A 16,503-nucleotide genomic window follows, 5' to 3' on the forward strand; every position below is an offset into this window, starting at 1 on the left:
TTCTGCTCCTGGCTGAGACCCTGCCTGACGGGAGCCCCCCAGGGCCGTGTAGAGCAGTGACCGGTGGCGGGACACATGACCAGAGGAGAACAAGGGCAGAACAGGTGGACTCCCCAATCCAACAGACCACAGGGCCAGCCCAGCTGACCAAATCAGCCACACATGTGACCACAGTGTCACATGGCACAAAAGTGGTAAGAAAAAGGAATTGCACTGTGGGTCTCAAGTACAGCAACTTTACAGGAAAACGATTTCTGGTGGTCCAAAGCTCATTCTCCAGGTAGAAGCAACACTCAACACTCTTCACGTTTTAACAGATCAGCAACTTATAATCTCCAAAGAATGTCCCACCCACAGAGGGGAGCAGAGTGAGAGCGGGTAATAGAATACCCGTGCAGCTTCGACATGGACTCACCCACTGTGCCTCAGTTTCCTCAGCCACAAAGAGTCGTGGGCAGTGCCTCGCAGGGCTGCACGAAGGTTTAATGAGGTGGAAGTACCTGGCACAGAGCATGCACCCGTGAGGGCACTGGCAGCAGTGGCAGATGTCAACAGGTCTCGACCCACACACAGGCCACAAGTGGGCCCAGCAGCCCAGTCCTTTGAGATCGGGCTCCACTCCATGCTGACCAGTGCACAGGCTATGCCGCCTAGAGGTCCCCCGCCTCCTGAGGTATCCCTCGGAGAGCTGTTCCCGGGCTCCAGGGTCACCACCTGTCACTGTCCCACCTCTCCCACTGTCCTCGCCACAGGAATTCTCCATCTATCACCTGTTTACTTTCTCCATATTCCCCACCGGTCTCCAAAGCTCCTAACAGTGCCAGGCACTCAGGAAGCAGCTGCTCAGTTACTCCATCAACCCCTGGTGAACTGCTAAGGACAGAGAAGCAGTTTATCACCAGGAATCACTAAGTTCATCACTCAGTGTCTAGAGAAGCACATGGAAGTTTTGGCAGCAAAGGGTGAGCAGCCACACTCACAAAGGCAGGTCTACCCTGTCATAGGTGGAAATCTGACTCAATCCTCCCTAAAACAAGGGAGTCGAAGTCACCCAGCACTGCACTCCCAACAAAGGAAGACGGTGAGGAAGGAAAGCGGGAGATCCACGGCCCCCGGCGCACACACAAAGGAGGGAGGGAGCCCTCCAATTCTGTCAGACCAGAGCACGTGCCAGACAGAACCAACCAGCCACTGGCAGCAGCCCCCTCCATACACCCCAGCAGAGGCCTTCCAAAGGCTCTCTGCCCACCACCCCCAGGACAGAAGGGCCACCAGCCGGCAAGGCTGGAGCTTGCGCGTTGCACACAGCAAGGTGGAGACATGCTTCCCAAAGGCAAGGCAACATGGACCACAGACGTCCGCCCATAGGTGAGACGAGCAGCTGGTGATAGCACCAGGGTCACTGGACAACCAGGGCACCCCCAGCTCCGCACAGGACCCAACAGTCAGAAAACACAATGGCAACAGCTGGGGAGGGAAAGGAAGGATGAGAAAGAGACAGGCGGCCCTCCTGTCGCTGGTGGGGTGACAGCGACCACACGGGGCCTCCTCTCCCCGCAATGAAGGACAGGGAAACAACAGGCCCCCTCACTATGGTGTCAGGGTCCCCCCCACTCTGGTGGACACAAATCTTTGTCCAGGTCCAAAGAAATAGAAAAAGACAGAGATGGTGGTACCAAGTAGCAACACCAACAGCGGGGCTTCACGGTGCCAAATTCTAGACGTTTTCACGGTACGGTTAAATGTGAAAACCAGTAAATAACATTACAGTACAAGAGAAATAAAATAGTAACCAATTTTAATTATCCCCATCTCAAAATATCTTCAGCAGTCTCTATAAAACACTACCTTAGATTGTAAAGATTAAATACCAGTCCCTTTCCATTTTTAGATTGTTTACATGTGTATTTGTATAGTAAGAGTTTATGTGTACACTCTTTACCATGTACACTCTTCCCCAGATTCCCAAATGTCACGTCCCACATTTGCTAGCTCTATCACTCTCACCTGCTCTCTCTTTACACACATGCTACATACGTATACACTGTATTATTTTTTTCTGAACCATTTGGGAGTTAAGTCCTAGTTCTGTACTATTATATTATTATCCCATCTGGATATCTTATTCAAATTTCAGCTACTGTCTCACTAATGCCCTTTATAGCAAAAAGGGGGGGAAGAAAGTTTTTCTAGTCCAAATCCAATTCACGATCACCCTTTGCAGTCAGCTGTCCCATCTCTTTAAGCTGAACAACTCTTCAACCTTTGTCTTTTAAGGGCTTAACACTGTTCAAGAGCACAGGCTCCCTGTGTTGCAGATGCCACCGTTTAGGTTTCTAGATTGGTATTTCTTGGTGTGATAGGAGGCTGTTTTTCTCCAAGAGGAAGACCTGAGGAGCTTGTTAGGATGTAATTTCTGGGCATGAGCCCAGACTTCCTGCAGCAGGCTGTCTGGGGTGGGGCTGGGGCTTGGCTTTCCACCCAACACTCCAGCGTCTGCTGCACTGATTTAAAGCTTTCTTCTTTTGAAGACGCAGAGGCTCTGTGCTCTGGGCATCTGGGCTGCTGCTTGTGGCTTGGTCCTTGTGAATTCATTCAGTGCATCTCCACTGGGAAGCCCCAGCAGACTTCCCTGGGTCACTCAGACCCCTGCCTCTCCCTCTGAACACAAGCCTTCTATATTAGCATGAGCTGGGTTCCCTCTCAGCTACTTCAGAGGCTTCATTTACCTTCCAGGGGAGGGGAAGGGATGCTAGAAAAAAAAACAGGGACATTTACCTTATGAATTATTAATACCAGATGTGATCACGGACTTGTCTGGACAATAAAGTCACCACGAGTAATTTTTTTGTCACCAAGTAAAAACACTACACAATCCTGATGTCATCAATGCACAAGCCACCATAAGCAGTTACACAGCCTGGAAAACCTCTAGGGCACCCATATCACATACCTGCCTCACAGGTCCCACCTCCTCACCCTCTGGCCCCCACATCCAGAACCAGCTGTGGAGACACAGGTCCCAGCTCTGCCCAGGGAGGGAGTCACCTGAGAGCAGAGAAGGCCAGAGCCACAGGGCAGCAAATAATGCTCCTCCACATGGTTGGCTTAAAGGGGACACTAAGAGCACACCCCAAAAGTACTTTGGAAATTGCCAAACTCCGGGGAAAGTGGTGGTGGATCAAACTTCACAGGCTCCATCCCCACCAGGGGACACTGGGAGCCCAGGAGCTCTGACTACACTGGGCCCTTTTCTTCCCCATCGTGGAGCTGAGCCCCCAATACAGGGTATCTCCAACCAATGCCACAGGTGCAAGAAGAGCACCCTCAAAGTGAGACACAGAGGCCTGGAACGTGTCAGATTCCCTGACTTTGCCCTAAATCTAATCCCACTACTCTGTTAAGACAAAGATACTGAAGTGACAGGAGGCTGGACCAGGCACAGTGGCTCACACCTGAAATCCCGCACTCTGGGAGGCTAAGGCAGGAGGATCATTTGAGCTCAGGAGTTGTCGACCAGCGTGAAGAAGAGTGAGACCCCTGTCTCTACTAAACATAGAACTGGCCAGGCATCACAGTGGGCACCTGTAGTGCCAGCTACTCCAGAGTCTGAGGCAGGAGGATCGCCTGATTAAGCCCAAGAGTTTGAAGTTGCTGTGAGCTATGATGACACCACTGCACTCCAGCCTGGGCAACAGAGACCCTATATCGAGGCTTCTAAAAGGGGGTGAAGTGTAAAGACAAGTCCTGTTCAAGAAGTCGAGCAGCCGCCCACCAGACTGCCATGCTCCACTGAGACTGTCTGCAGAGACGTGCACACTCTGCCCCCAGCTCTGTGAAAACAAATGCGAAAGGTGTGGATGCTAAGTGTGCAGCAGTAAAAATCACTGGGAGGAAACATGCCAACACATTAACCTATTAACAGTACAAGGAGTGCAGTTTATATTTCCATAAACGGTTGAGTATCCCTTATCTGAAATGCTTGGGACCAGAAGTATACTGTATACTGAATTTTGGATTTTTAGATTTGAGATGCTCAATCTATATACACATATCTGTCACACAATCAGAAGAAAAAAGTAACATAAAGTTAAGTTTAACTGGCCAGACAAGGCAGTTCACTCCTATAATCCTAATACTCTGGAAAGCAGAAGCAGGAAGATTGCTTGAGGCCAGAGGATCACTTGGGGCCCGAAATTCAAGACCAGCCTGATCAACAATGCAAGACACCCCATCTCAATCAATGAAAAAAAAATAATGATGTGTAACCGGAAAGCAGCTCTGTCAAGTTTTGCACACCATCTCCAGCTGCTGTTACAGGACAACGGAAGAACTGGTACGAGAGAGGCTACCCCAGCACCTAAGAGAAGAGTGTCACGCCTGCAGCACCAAAGCCCCTCTCCCTTTCAGATACACAGTCTGCACGGTGCTTTCAGCAAGTATGCAAATGATGACTGGAATCTACTTCAAAGAAAAAAGACTAGCTTTTCAAATGCAAGTTTTACCATAGCTTGAGGTGCCTTTGAGGAAGGGTCCCAGGAGGCAGTGACACTGTGAGGTGACAAACCACCCTGCAGCCTGGATTTGAACAATAGGATTAGGAACTGGAGGACTGCCTTTCTTCCACACAGAGCACGCTATACACCCTCCCTCTCCTCACAAGACTGATGAGTTACTGCTCCCCTTTACAGACAGTCTTCCATACTGATCTACAAGCACTGTTCAAGTTCTCAGGGTGTCAGCCCTCGTCAAAGCTAAGCTAAGGGCATCTCTTCTCAGTGCAACTGTCACCTCTGCTCCTTGCCACTGTCTTCATCCCTGCGGGCTATTAACAAAATACCACAAAGAGGGTGGCTGGTCAACAGACATGACCCAGGTGCAGCAGACCCAGCGTCGGGTGGGGGCCTGCCACCTTCTCCTTGTACCCTCCACTGGCAGAGAGCCAAGGGAGCTCTCTGGAGTCTCTTTCCTCAGGACAATAATCCCACTCCTGAGTCCAACCACCTCACGAAGCACTCCCCTTCCAAAACCGTCCGTTTCTGGGCAGCTGCACCTATGAATTCCGGAAGGACACAAACATTCTCACACACTCAGACCACAGCAGGTACATTCACTTATCTCTTCTCCCGTGGCTTTCTGAATTGTACTTTAAAACCCATTCCCAATTAGAAAAACATTCATCATATTAATTTTAAAGATGATACTGATGGTTATTCGATCATCAAAAACTGAAACACATACACCAGTAGTCCCCAACCTTTTGGCACCAGGGACCAGTTTCATAAAAGACAATTTTTCTGCAGACAGGGGCAGGGGTGGTTCTGATATGAGTCTGCAGTCGATACATTATGGTCTCTGCAGTCACACCTCTCTGCTAATGATAACCTGTACTTGCAGCCACTCCCCAATGCACACACACAGTCTACAGTGGGGTCCCAGCTCCTTTGAGAACCCAATGCTGCAGCCTTCTGACAGCAGGAGGGCCTTTGGTGATGACCTGAGTATGGAGAGCAGCTCTGAGTACAGAGAAAGCCTCACTGGCTACTGACACTACTTACCTCCTGCTGTGCTGGTTCTTAACAGGCCACAAGGATGGGGGACCAGAGACACACTACTGAACCTATTTCCCAAATTAAGAGTGAAGACAAGGCACTCGTACACTTAGGTATATATCTGAGGCAATACTGAAGTGGACTCTTGTGATCAAAAACCAGACATTTTTAATGCCTTCCACTTTTCCTATTGTTTTGCCTTCAGAGTTCCCAGTGAGCCCCACCCAGCAATGCCAGCCCCCCAGGTGCTTGCATCACCACCTCAGTTACAGCTCCCCAGGCTAGCTCTGGCTGGAACCAGAGCGCAGATTCCTTACATCTTCATGGTATGAACAGTACCACTTAGTCTCAATACAAACAAAAATGCTCTGACAAAAACCTACCAGGGGCAAGAGTCCCTTGGATAATTCCATCTGGTGATACAGACCCTGAACAAAAGGCACACACACAAGTGGACTTAGCATAAGGTAAAAAGCAAGTTATTTTATCTTTGTTGAAGCCCCTGCTTGACAAATTTCAAGATGGTAAAATAAACCAATAATAAAATAATAAAAATTAAAATCTAGTGCAGGCAGGCAAGGTGGCTCACCCCTATAATCCTAGCACTCTGGGAGGCCAAGGAGGAAGGATCACCTGAGCTTAGAAATCTGAGACCAACCTGAGCAAGAGAAAGGCCCCATCTCTATTAAAAATAGGTAATTAGGCTCAGCACCTTAGCACAGTGGTTAGTGCACCGGCCACATATACCGAGGCTGGTGGGTTTGAACCCAGCCTGGGCCTGCTAAATAACAATGACAACTACAACAACAAAAAAATAGCCAGGTGTTATGGCACGCACCTGTAGTCCCAGCTACCTGGGAGGCTGAGGCAAAAGAACTGCTTGAGCCCAAGAGTTTGAGGTTGCTGTGAGCTGTGACACCATAGCACTCTACTGAGGGCAATGTAGTGAGACTTGTGTCTCAAAAAAAAAAAAAAGGACATTCAGCTGGGTGTTGTGGCACACACCTGTAGTCCCAGCTACTAGGGAGGCTAAGGAAAGAGAACTCCTTGAGCCCAGGAGTTTGAGGTTGCCTTGGCTACAATGCCACTACAGCACTCTAGCCTGGCAACAGAGACTACCTCAAAAAGAAAAAAAATCCACTGCATTTGAACTCTCAGTGTCACTATTTTATGATGGGTATTTAGTTCAAACCCAGCCCCGGCCCAAAAAAAAAAAAAAAAAAAAATATATATATATATATATACACACACACACACTCATATATATATGATGCATACAATAAAGTCATGGACATTTTTTAAGTATATTCACAATGTACAATGGTTAAAAAGATCAAAAAGAAACACTGATTTCAACACTGGTTATCTCTAGATGGTAGCATTAGTTTACACAAATTTTCATTTTCATATAATAAATATGGATGACTGAATAAGGATTTAAAAAGTAAACAAACAACGTGGCTCAAACTACAAAAAAGAATGATGATGGTAACTATAATAACAGCAGCTACTATCGACACGGCCCCTCACACTTGGAGGCACCATTCCTCGTGCCTTACACTAACTCACAACAAATACAAAGAGCAGGTGTGATTATTATTCCCATTTTGCAGATGGCACAGCTAGTGAGTAGCAGTGCAGGACAGCAACCCAGCAGAGAGGTTCAGGCCACTACACGATGTTGCCTCCCTGAAGCAGACACTTCATATCCACGGCAGCTAAGTCAAGACAGGAGAGTGGGCTGCAAGCACCAGGTGAGTATGCTGAGCCAGCCGCTCAGCACTTGCACAGGCCTGCTTCCAGCTGCTCAGCATCACACACACATTCCTGGGAAGTGATACAGGCTGAGTATCCCTTGTCCAAAACACATGGGACCAGAGTGTTTTGCATTTCAGATTTTAGAATATTTATGTTATATCTACTGGTTAAGCAGCCCAAATCCCAAAGTCAAAAATGTTCCAATGACTATTCCTTTTCAGTGTCATACTGGAACTCAAAAAGTTTCAGATTTTGGAGCATTTCAAGTTTTGATTTTCAGATGTGCAATGCTCAACCTGTAGAGTGAGGATGTCCATGCTACCAAAATGATCTACAGATTCAATGCAATCTGTCAGAACTCCAACAGCATTCTTCACAGAAACAGAAAAAGTAATCCTAAAATTCAGATGGAACCACAAAAGCCGTCAAACAGCCAAAGCAATCTTAAGCAAAAAGAGCAAACCTGGAAGCATCACACTAGCTGATATCAAAATACATTACAGCAAGCTGTAGTAACAAACCAGAATGGCAATGGATGGAGGCAGGCACACGGACCAGGGGAACAGAACAGAGAGCACAGAATTAAGTTCACATATTTACAGTCAACTCTTCTTTGACAAGGAACACACAAAGGGGAAAGGACAGCCTTCAATAAACAGTGCTGGGAGCTGGGTATCCACGTGCAGAATGAGACTGGACCTGACCTCATACCATATGCAAAAATCAACTCAAGGCGGGTTACGGGGATTACAGTATATGGCACACCTCTGGGGGCGGGACACAATTATAAAGAGGGACTTTACCTAACAAATGCAATCAGTGTCACCTAATTCTTTGTACACTCAATGAACCTGAAACAATAAAAATAAATAAATAAAAACAAAAAAATCACTATAAAAATACATTTTTTTCAGATATGGAAAAAAAAATCAACTCAAAATGGACTGAAGATTTAAACAAAGGCCTGAAACTATAAATCAAGGGAAGAAAACAGGAGAAAAGCTCCACAGCATTGGTCTGACCAATTTCTTGGCTATGACCCCAAAAGCACAGGCAACAAAGGCAAAAATAGACAAATGACATTTAACCAAACTAAAAAGCTCTAGCACAGCAAAAAAAAAAAAACAGAGTGAAGAGACAACCCACAGATTGGAAGAAAGTAATTGTAAACCATGTATCTCATAAGGGGCTAAAACCCAAAACACATAAAAAATTCAAACAATAACAAGAAAACCAATTTTAAAAAAGACTTATCAAAAAAACATACAAACGGCCAAAACATCAATGAAACAAAATGCTCAACATCACTATCACCAGGGAAATGCAATTTAAAATCACAATGACCCACCTTCTCATACCTGTTAGAAAGGTTCTTTTCAAAAAGATAAAAAGGATGAAGGTGCTAGAGAGGGTGTAGAAAACAGTGAACCCTCCTACACTGCTGGTGGGAATATAAACTATTTAGAAAACAGTATGGAGAGTCCTCAAAATACTAAAAATGCAACAGCCATATAATGCAGCAGTCCCACTTGTGGGTGTGTATCTAAAAGAACTGAAATTGGGCCATGGATGTCTGCACTCCGAAGTCTCTGCAGCACACACAAAGCCAGACCACAGTCCACCTAAGTACCCATCAACAGATGAAAGAATACAGAAAATGTGGTTTATATACACAATGAAATACCACTCAGCTTAAAAAAGGAAATCCTGCCATTTGCAACAACATGGATGACCCTGGAGGACATTTGGTAAGTGCAATGAGCCAGGCACAGAGAGACCAACACCATAGGATCCCACTCACACACAGCATCTAGAGCTGAACCTCGGGAAGAGGAGAGTGGGATGCTGCTCAAAGGTGCCTATAGTTAATAAGGTAACAAATTTCAAAATCACTGACACAGATTTTAATTTTTCTCACCACAAAGAAATAAGTGAGTTGCTGGACATGTTAATTACCTTGATTTAATCATTCCACAATGCATTCATATACCATAACATTACACTGTACCCCAAAATATATGCTAGTATGTGTCAGTTAAGAAAAAAGGTATGCATTAACGAAAAGAAAAAAGAAACTGGATTGTGAGGCAACCTTTATGTGAACAGCTGGGCTACATTTCACGTTTTACTGATTTGAGAAACCAAAAAGCTAACAAGTTTCTGTAGATGGAAAAAGAGCAGATTTTTTTCTCTGAACCACCTGGGCTTTGGACAATTTCCACTTTTCCAGAATGGTTAAATAAATGAACAGCAATTCTGAAATCAGCAGATAATTTTAGTTATTAGCTGATGTGACAAGAAGCTGGGAAGAACAACTGAATTAGTACCTTTCCTATCAGGTCAAACAGCCTATGAGAAAAGGAGCTGGGGCTGGCTTTCACCTGACAGATTGGTTTTATTCCTTTTTGGCAACTATAAGAACAGGTTCATCCAGTTTCATCTGTTTTGGGTTTTTTTTTTTTTTTTTTTTGGACAGCAATGATGCAAACACAGTATGGGAGTCCACAGTCAGTTCTTAAACAAAAAGCCTCATTAATATTACACTATCTGACAAGATTCCCTTTTTTGGTCCCTCCATAAGAATCTTCCCTTTCCTTCAAGAATAGCTGATGCCACCTAGGTAAGGGATTGGGCCAGACTATAAAAACATCTACAGGAGGAAGGAAGGACAGCTCCCACTTCATAATTACAGTTTAGACTTTAGAGGAGCTGGAAAGTTCAAAACATAAACACCTCAGCTTATAATAGTGCCCAACTTAATCTTTTCTGTCAAGTTTTTGAAGACATATATTTTATATATATATATAAACATGCATTATATATTTATACATATTTCTGAATACTTCTGAATATAACTAATTGTTCAGAACAGGAGACACCTTTCCTTTAAACAGAACTAAGTCAAAATTCATAGCTATACTGTATTAATCATTTTGTTGCTAACATCTCAGAAACATTAATCTGAGTTTAATACATCACTTAAAAAACTATATCCTGAACTTTAGATCTTCAAAAAAAAAAAGCTGGTAAACATGTCAGAGCTATGACAATGTTTTCCTAAGACCACAAACTCTGCTTTTGCTAGTTGTCAAATGCTTAATTAGACAACGCTGTATTGGGTAGGAAAATTTTGGAAGCTAATTTATTGTGATTTTGAGGAAACAAACACAAGCATGTGGGCAGACACACTAGCTATAACACGTAAACCAGAATTCAGAAATTAGAGCAAAAACTTGGAAAAGAGAAATCCTCTTGACCTCCCTGATGAAGTGCAAAGAAGTCCTCTCCCTTGGCTGGCCTGCCTGAGTCACTGTTCCTTAAACAAAACCCTAAACACATCACCCTCATTCTTAGTCTTATTATGATTAATTATTATTTTGGTGGGTTTTGAGATGCAAATAGAGGTAAGTTGGCATTGTTGTGTGCCCTGTTTATTTTGTCCTAATAGAAAAATTTCAAAAAAGAATTTGCTGAATAGCAAAGAAAAAGTTGTAAGAACAGAAGAGGCCATCTACGTTGTGTGCACTGCTTCCCAACACAAAATTATCCAAATTTAAAATTTAATTTTCCAAATATAAAAATGTTTTACACCTTGAAACCTATAATGCTTCTCAAAGTTTAACAATAAAGGCCGACTGACCAATATTCCTTTAAAATTAATTTACAAAACTCCTTTCATAATCAGAACAACGCTTTGGGGGATAATATCTGATTGTCTACAGCTAATTAAAATGTGTATGCAGTAAATAACTGATATGTTAACCAGGAAGAACAAACTCCTGCCCTTTAAGTAATTTGAGGAGAATTTAAACTGACAGTAAACAAGAAAATATACCAAAAACATCTGCTACAATCATCTTGATCTCAATTGACCACAATTTAATCAAAACTAAACCCAGAAGAAAAGCACCTGGACATTTATTAACTATACAATGAAAAAGCTAAATCTAAAATTTAAGCTACCCATTTTAAGTTCCATGTTTGTAATTTCAAAATGTTTCTTGTCAACTACCTTCCAGAATTTTGTGAAAACACGAAACATGTAAATGCCAAAACATATTTCAAAGGTGCACAGTCCTCCCATACCACTAAGCACTTCTCTAAAAATGCTGAGAAACTGTGGCACTGTGGTCCAACCAGCTAAGCTCTTCAGGACACAGCCCTATCCTTTCCGTCCATGGACTACAAGGCTGGAAGCCAGAGTTGGATACAGGTTTCCTGAGTAACTTCCTAAAAATCAGAGTGACTGAACAATTTATGAGATTCTACATGACCTATTTTCTTACTTTTTTAATTTTACTTATCTCCCAGGTAATTAGTTTTTAAGTGTGGCTTATATATAATACTGAGCTTGAAAGAATGCTAACATTTGCCTCTATTTTAAATTTACTGAAAGAGGTGTTTACTCTTTAAAAATGGCACAACGTAAGTCAAAACTGATTTCATTCTGTCAAATGGAACTTACCATCAACTAGAACTTCAACCGCATTTAATCAGTAACAAGTTATTTATTGAAGGCCTACTCTGTGACAAAAACTATTCGAGATGCTTGGGATATGTTAGTGAACAAACTCTTTGCTAGAGGAACTTAAATAAACTCAATTTAATAAAAAAACAGTTGCTGTATAAAACAAACTGGAAAACTAAAAATAAGTTTAACATACTTCCTTTAAAGCAATACTTTTAAAGTACTGTCACATTATCTTAATGTGTAGACTAAATTTCAAAAATATGGTGACATAAACTCAGTAGTTAAAAAGGATAAAATCCCACTAAATAAGACAAAGTAAGTACTACTACTAGCAAAGCACATATCACAGTCCAATTAGGAAACTGGATTATAAAATGATAAATCTGATGCAACAAAATGAAATAACTTCAAGAAACAATGTCTTTTCCCCTTTTTCAAGAGCTCTAAATTTCTTGGACTCTCCCCCAATGGACTTTCATTTACCTGTAACGCATTTCCTTATAGACATGAAATACTACCAACAATAAATATCCTGTTTACAATCAACAAAAAGTGGTACTTTATCCATTCCTACAATCTAATTTTAATTAAATAAGCTTTCCATATAATCTTCCGTTACAGAGTTGATGACTTCTAGCTTTTTTCCCAAAAAACCTATAGCAAGAGACTATCCTTCAGAAAGGGAAACCTCTGTTGGGTCATCCCTATAGAACAGGGTCTACTGGAGATGCTGGTATACTGTACTTCTATTTGTATTATTTTCTACGGTTGTATTATTGGTTTTTATTGATTTTTCTCTCCCCAATATTTCCCATCGGAGTGAATCTGCAAATGAATAATCCCCTCTAATATCACAGGGACAGCCGACTGTTAGCAAGGAGTCTGGCATAACCTGTCTCAGTTTGCAGATATACGTAAGGAAACTAAAGCTAAGAGCGGGAAAATGGCAACACAAAAAGCAAGACTTAAATACAGAACTGCAACCACTTCAGCCTGTAGTTCCCAGGAAAAGCAAAGCTAGAGTTTGAATCTAAACCACTACCCCAATAAGAAAAATCACATTTGCAAAATATAAATGAAAGAGAAACAGCCCTTAAAGGGCTACCACTGAAAGACTTGAAAAGACAACGTTTAGTAAAGTGATAAAACATTATGCAACAGGGAAGACACCCGGCCCCATGGACGTTCTACAAAACTCAAATGTAGGTTACTATGAATTCTCTAACCTAAACAGGGCTACAGACCCAGAAAACCACCGAATTTCTGATGTGAGAAAGGAAAAGCAGAGAAAAGAGCGAGGCTAGGAGTTTTTTCTGGCCCATTTTATTTCCTCCTGGCTTCGTCTGATCACCTGCTGAGGATTCTGAAGACTGACCCAGACCTGGACTCGAGTCCTACGAGAATCTGTAAAAGCAGAATTTAGGCGAAAGCTGGTGCCAAGAAATCGGTTTACATCTGACAAATGGATGCTGAAAATCTGTGTCACCCGCACCTCGAGCTGGCAGAAGCACTCTTCCTCCCTGCCCAGAGGCTGCCCGCGCGCCGCCTCCTGCGGGCCGTTATCCGAACCCGCAACGCCCGGCCTCCGCGCGGCCCGGGCCGAGCCCGCCCCCGCCGCCCCGGACCCTCCCCGGGCCCCGCCGCCGCGCTCACCTCCAGCCGCAGAGACGCCTCGCAGCCGCGCAGAAACTCGCGGATGTTGCTCAGGCACTCGCTCTCGCTCCGCGGCTCCGGGTAGACCTGCAACACAGACCACAGGCGCTGAGCGCCGCGGCCGGCGGCGGGGAGGCCGGGCCGGGCTGCGCGCGGGCCCCGGCGGGCGGCCCGAGCAGGGCGGGCGGGCGACCTGGCCAGCAGCCCCCGGCGGCCCGGAGCACCCTCGCCGTCCCCGGCGCCCGCCCGCTCGGACACCGTTTCTCCTCACCCTCTTTCCTTCCTCCCCGGCTGCACCAATCTCTGCCCCTTCCCGCACCCGGAAGTGAGCGCGGCACAGGTAGTGACGCAGTCAGACCGCGCCCCGCAGACTCGAGCGGCCTCTTCCGGCGGCGCCGGGCCCCCGACCTCGCGGACGCAGCCCCCTCCCCTTCTCGGGCTTCAGCCCCGCTCCCGCGACGCAGCCCAGCCGCTCGCCCCCACGCGCGGGCGCCTCTTTCTCTCGCCTAGTTTTCGGCCCCGCGGACCCGTCCCACCAAGCCAGTCCGCCTCCCCGCCTCCCGGCACCCGGTCCGCAGCCTCGCCCAAGTGGAGCCGACCGGTCCAGGGGACCCCGGAGAACTGCTCGGTGGCGGCTTGAGCATCCCCGAAAGGGACTTGGTGTTTCTTCCGGTCTTCTAGCCTAAGTTCAAGGGGAGTGCACTTTATTATTCTCAATTCGAAGACTTGAAGTAACAAAATTTCGCATGTTGGGATTAAAGTGCAGTGTTTCATAGACTTCCTGAATGATTACAAACAAGTCAGCAGAGAAGTGGCATATGGAAGAGTGGAGGGAGGTGTGTGCAGCTCGCCTGGTGCTCTAGTCCTATGTGGAGTTGTGGGGGCCGCCGGCTACACGTGTAAGGTGTTTAAAACTCACCTGTTACAAGAAACTTTAAGGAGACCAGGAACAGTATCAATGACTAGAAAAATCTAAGAAGACTGTGACACCAGAAAAGCCTGTGGTTTGGGGATTTAAGGATCATTTTAACTGGTTAAGAAAATTGCCGTTTTGAACTGTATATGAAGACATTAAGTGTTGGCATGTATACTAAAACGTCCAGAATTCTAGCATTTGAGGACATGAAAGCCATTTTTGTCCTTCCGTAGGGGAGAATCACGACATTCCATCAAGCCACCCTCAGGAATACTGTAATTTCATTTTACAGTGTACAAGTCTTTCAAAATTACAAGCCAAAAACCCAGGTGGTTCAGAGATGATAAGAAGTATGAAATGAAAAATTCCTACAAAAAAAGCACCAACGTGTTTCCCTCCAAATTGAACAGATTTGTTTTTTCAGTGGAATAACAAAAGTAAAGCTGCCCAGGTCGATTTTGCTCCTCTTCTCCCTATTAAGAATTTTCAAAAATTATATACATAGTTAACATCTAAATTTTTTTACATGATTTTAAATGGTTAACAAAGGATGTTATTTCTGATACTTGGATAATGATATTTTAAAATTAAGCTGTTAATGTCATTTTTAGACTCTAAATAATTAACAAAAATAACACAGCCATTCTCAATCTAAAAACTTCACTAACAAGTCATACTAATTCTTTTCTCATTCAACTCCTTTCCATTCCACTTCCCCCAAAGAATGGTGTCAAATGTTTTTATGCTTGAGAATCTTACTGACCCATTATCTTTTTTGGCAAGATACCCCTATAAATATGGTCATCCTACATAGATTCTGTATTTGTAAAATCACCTACTTGCTAAAATTTATGTGTAACCCCAAAATCAGCACTGATAGCACTGTCTCACTCACTTACGGACACACGCACAACTTTGAAAAACTTCAATCTCCTTCTGTACACATTCCCAGCAGAACCTGAACAAAGCTACATAAACTCATTCTGTAAACAAATGTCCTTTTCTTGGTCTTTTTAGTGACTTGTTTTTCAAGTGTTTGTGCTTTGGGGTGGTGATTTTGTTGTTTTAAATGGCCCCCCAACCTGGAGCTGAAATGCTGTCTATAATGTTCCAAAGCGCAAGAAGGTTGTGATGCATCTTAGAAAATACATGTGTTAGATAAGCTTCGTTCAGGCGTGAGTTTTACTGCTGTTGGCCCTGAGTTCAATGTTAATGAATCAACAATACGGTACATCCAGAAAAAGGAAGAAATTAGCAGATCTGTACGTGAGGCTGCTCCAGAACGTGCTAAAGTAACATCTGTAGTTCATGATGAACATATGGAAAAGATGGAAAAACATTTAAATTTATGGATTCATGAGAAGACGAGCAATAAAAAAGGTGTAGTGGACAGCATTGTTGTGAGGCTAAAAGCCAAAGAAATTTACAGGCATGTTACCCAAGGTCAGGAAAATGTAAAACCCTTTTCTGCTAGTGCAGGCTGGCTTGAAGTTTCAAAAGGTGATACAGCGTGAAAAATTTTAAACTTGCAGGCAAGTTTGATTGATGAAATGAGCCTAATCCTGCATTTCCCCTAGGAGCAATCCTAGGGTTGTCACTAACTCAGTGTTCAAGGTAACTTACAGAAAACTACCACAAACTCTAAGAATTGACCCTGTATTTAAGAGTGTTAAGCCATAAGGATCTACTCAATGTGATTTTTCTTCTGAATTGAGTTCACACAACTACTATGAGCATACAAATGATAAAAAGAGGTTTTGGTTTTTGTAAGTAATATAAAAACTAAAATTTTATTTGTAAATGTATACTTTAATGAAATGCATGGTGCTTTGTTTTAATTAGTTCATTTATCTATGGGTGACTATCACTTTTGGCTAGAGTGAGAATGGTTCAATATCATTTTTCCCCCTATCTTACTAGAGTTTTTTTATATAAACACTGAGAAACTTTGTTCATAAAAATAATACCTGGAATGAAAGAAATTTTGTTATGATGTAACCTAATTCTTTAAAGCCTTCTCAGTCATGGTGCCAAAGTCCAGATGTGATTTATCATAAATTAAAAATTTAAAGTCATTTGACTTCTTGACACCCTGGACATTTCTAATTGTTCTTTGTTACACAGCCTGGGAGTGTCCATCTTGCAGCAGTGAA

General features: G+C 43.7%; 1 protein-coding gene across 8 annotated transcripts in view; it reads right to left on the bottom strand.

The window, feature by feature from the left end:
• Nucleotides 1–16,503, bottom strand: part of ARHGEF7 (Rho guanine nucleotide exchange factor 7) — a 151,548-nt gene that overhangs the window by 99,920 nt on the left and 35,125 nt on the right. For 3 of the 8 annotated variants that reach the window (XM_053563068.1, XM_053563063.1, XM_053563067.1), the window contains exon 2: nt 13,435–13,521. The exons of 1 other annotated variant lie outside the window; for it this stretch is intronic. In XM_053563068.1, coding sequence (XP_053419043.1) covers nt 13,435–13,521 — 87 coding nt within the window. Of the gene's footprint in view, nt 1–13,434; nt 13,522–13,705; nt 13,762–16,503 lie in introns of those variants that run through there. 4 more of the 8 variants (XM_053563073.1, XM_053563070.1, XM_053563072.1 and 1 more) reach the window with 2 other exon arrangements.

This window comes from Nycticebus coucang, chromosome 15, assembly GCF_027406575.1.
Source record: "Nycticebus coucang isolate mNycCou1 chromosome 15, mNycCou1.pri, whole genome shotgun sequence".
NCBI lineage: Eukaryota > Metazoa > Chordata > Mammalia > Primates > Lorisidae > Nycticebus > Nycticebus coucang.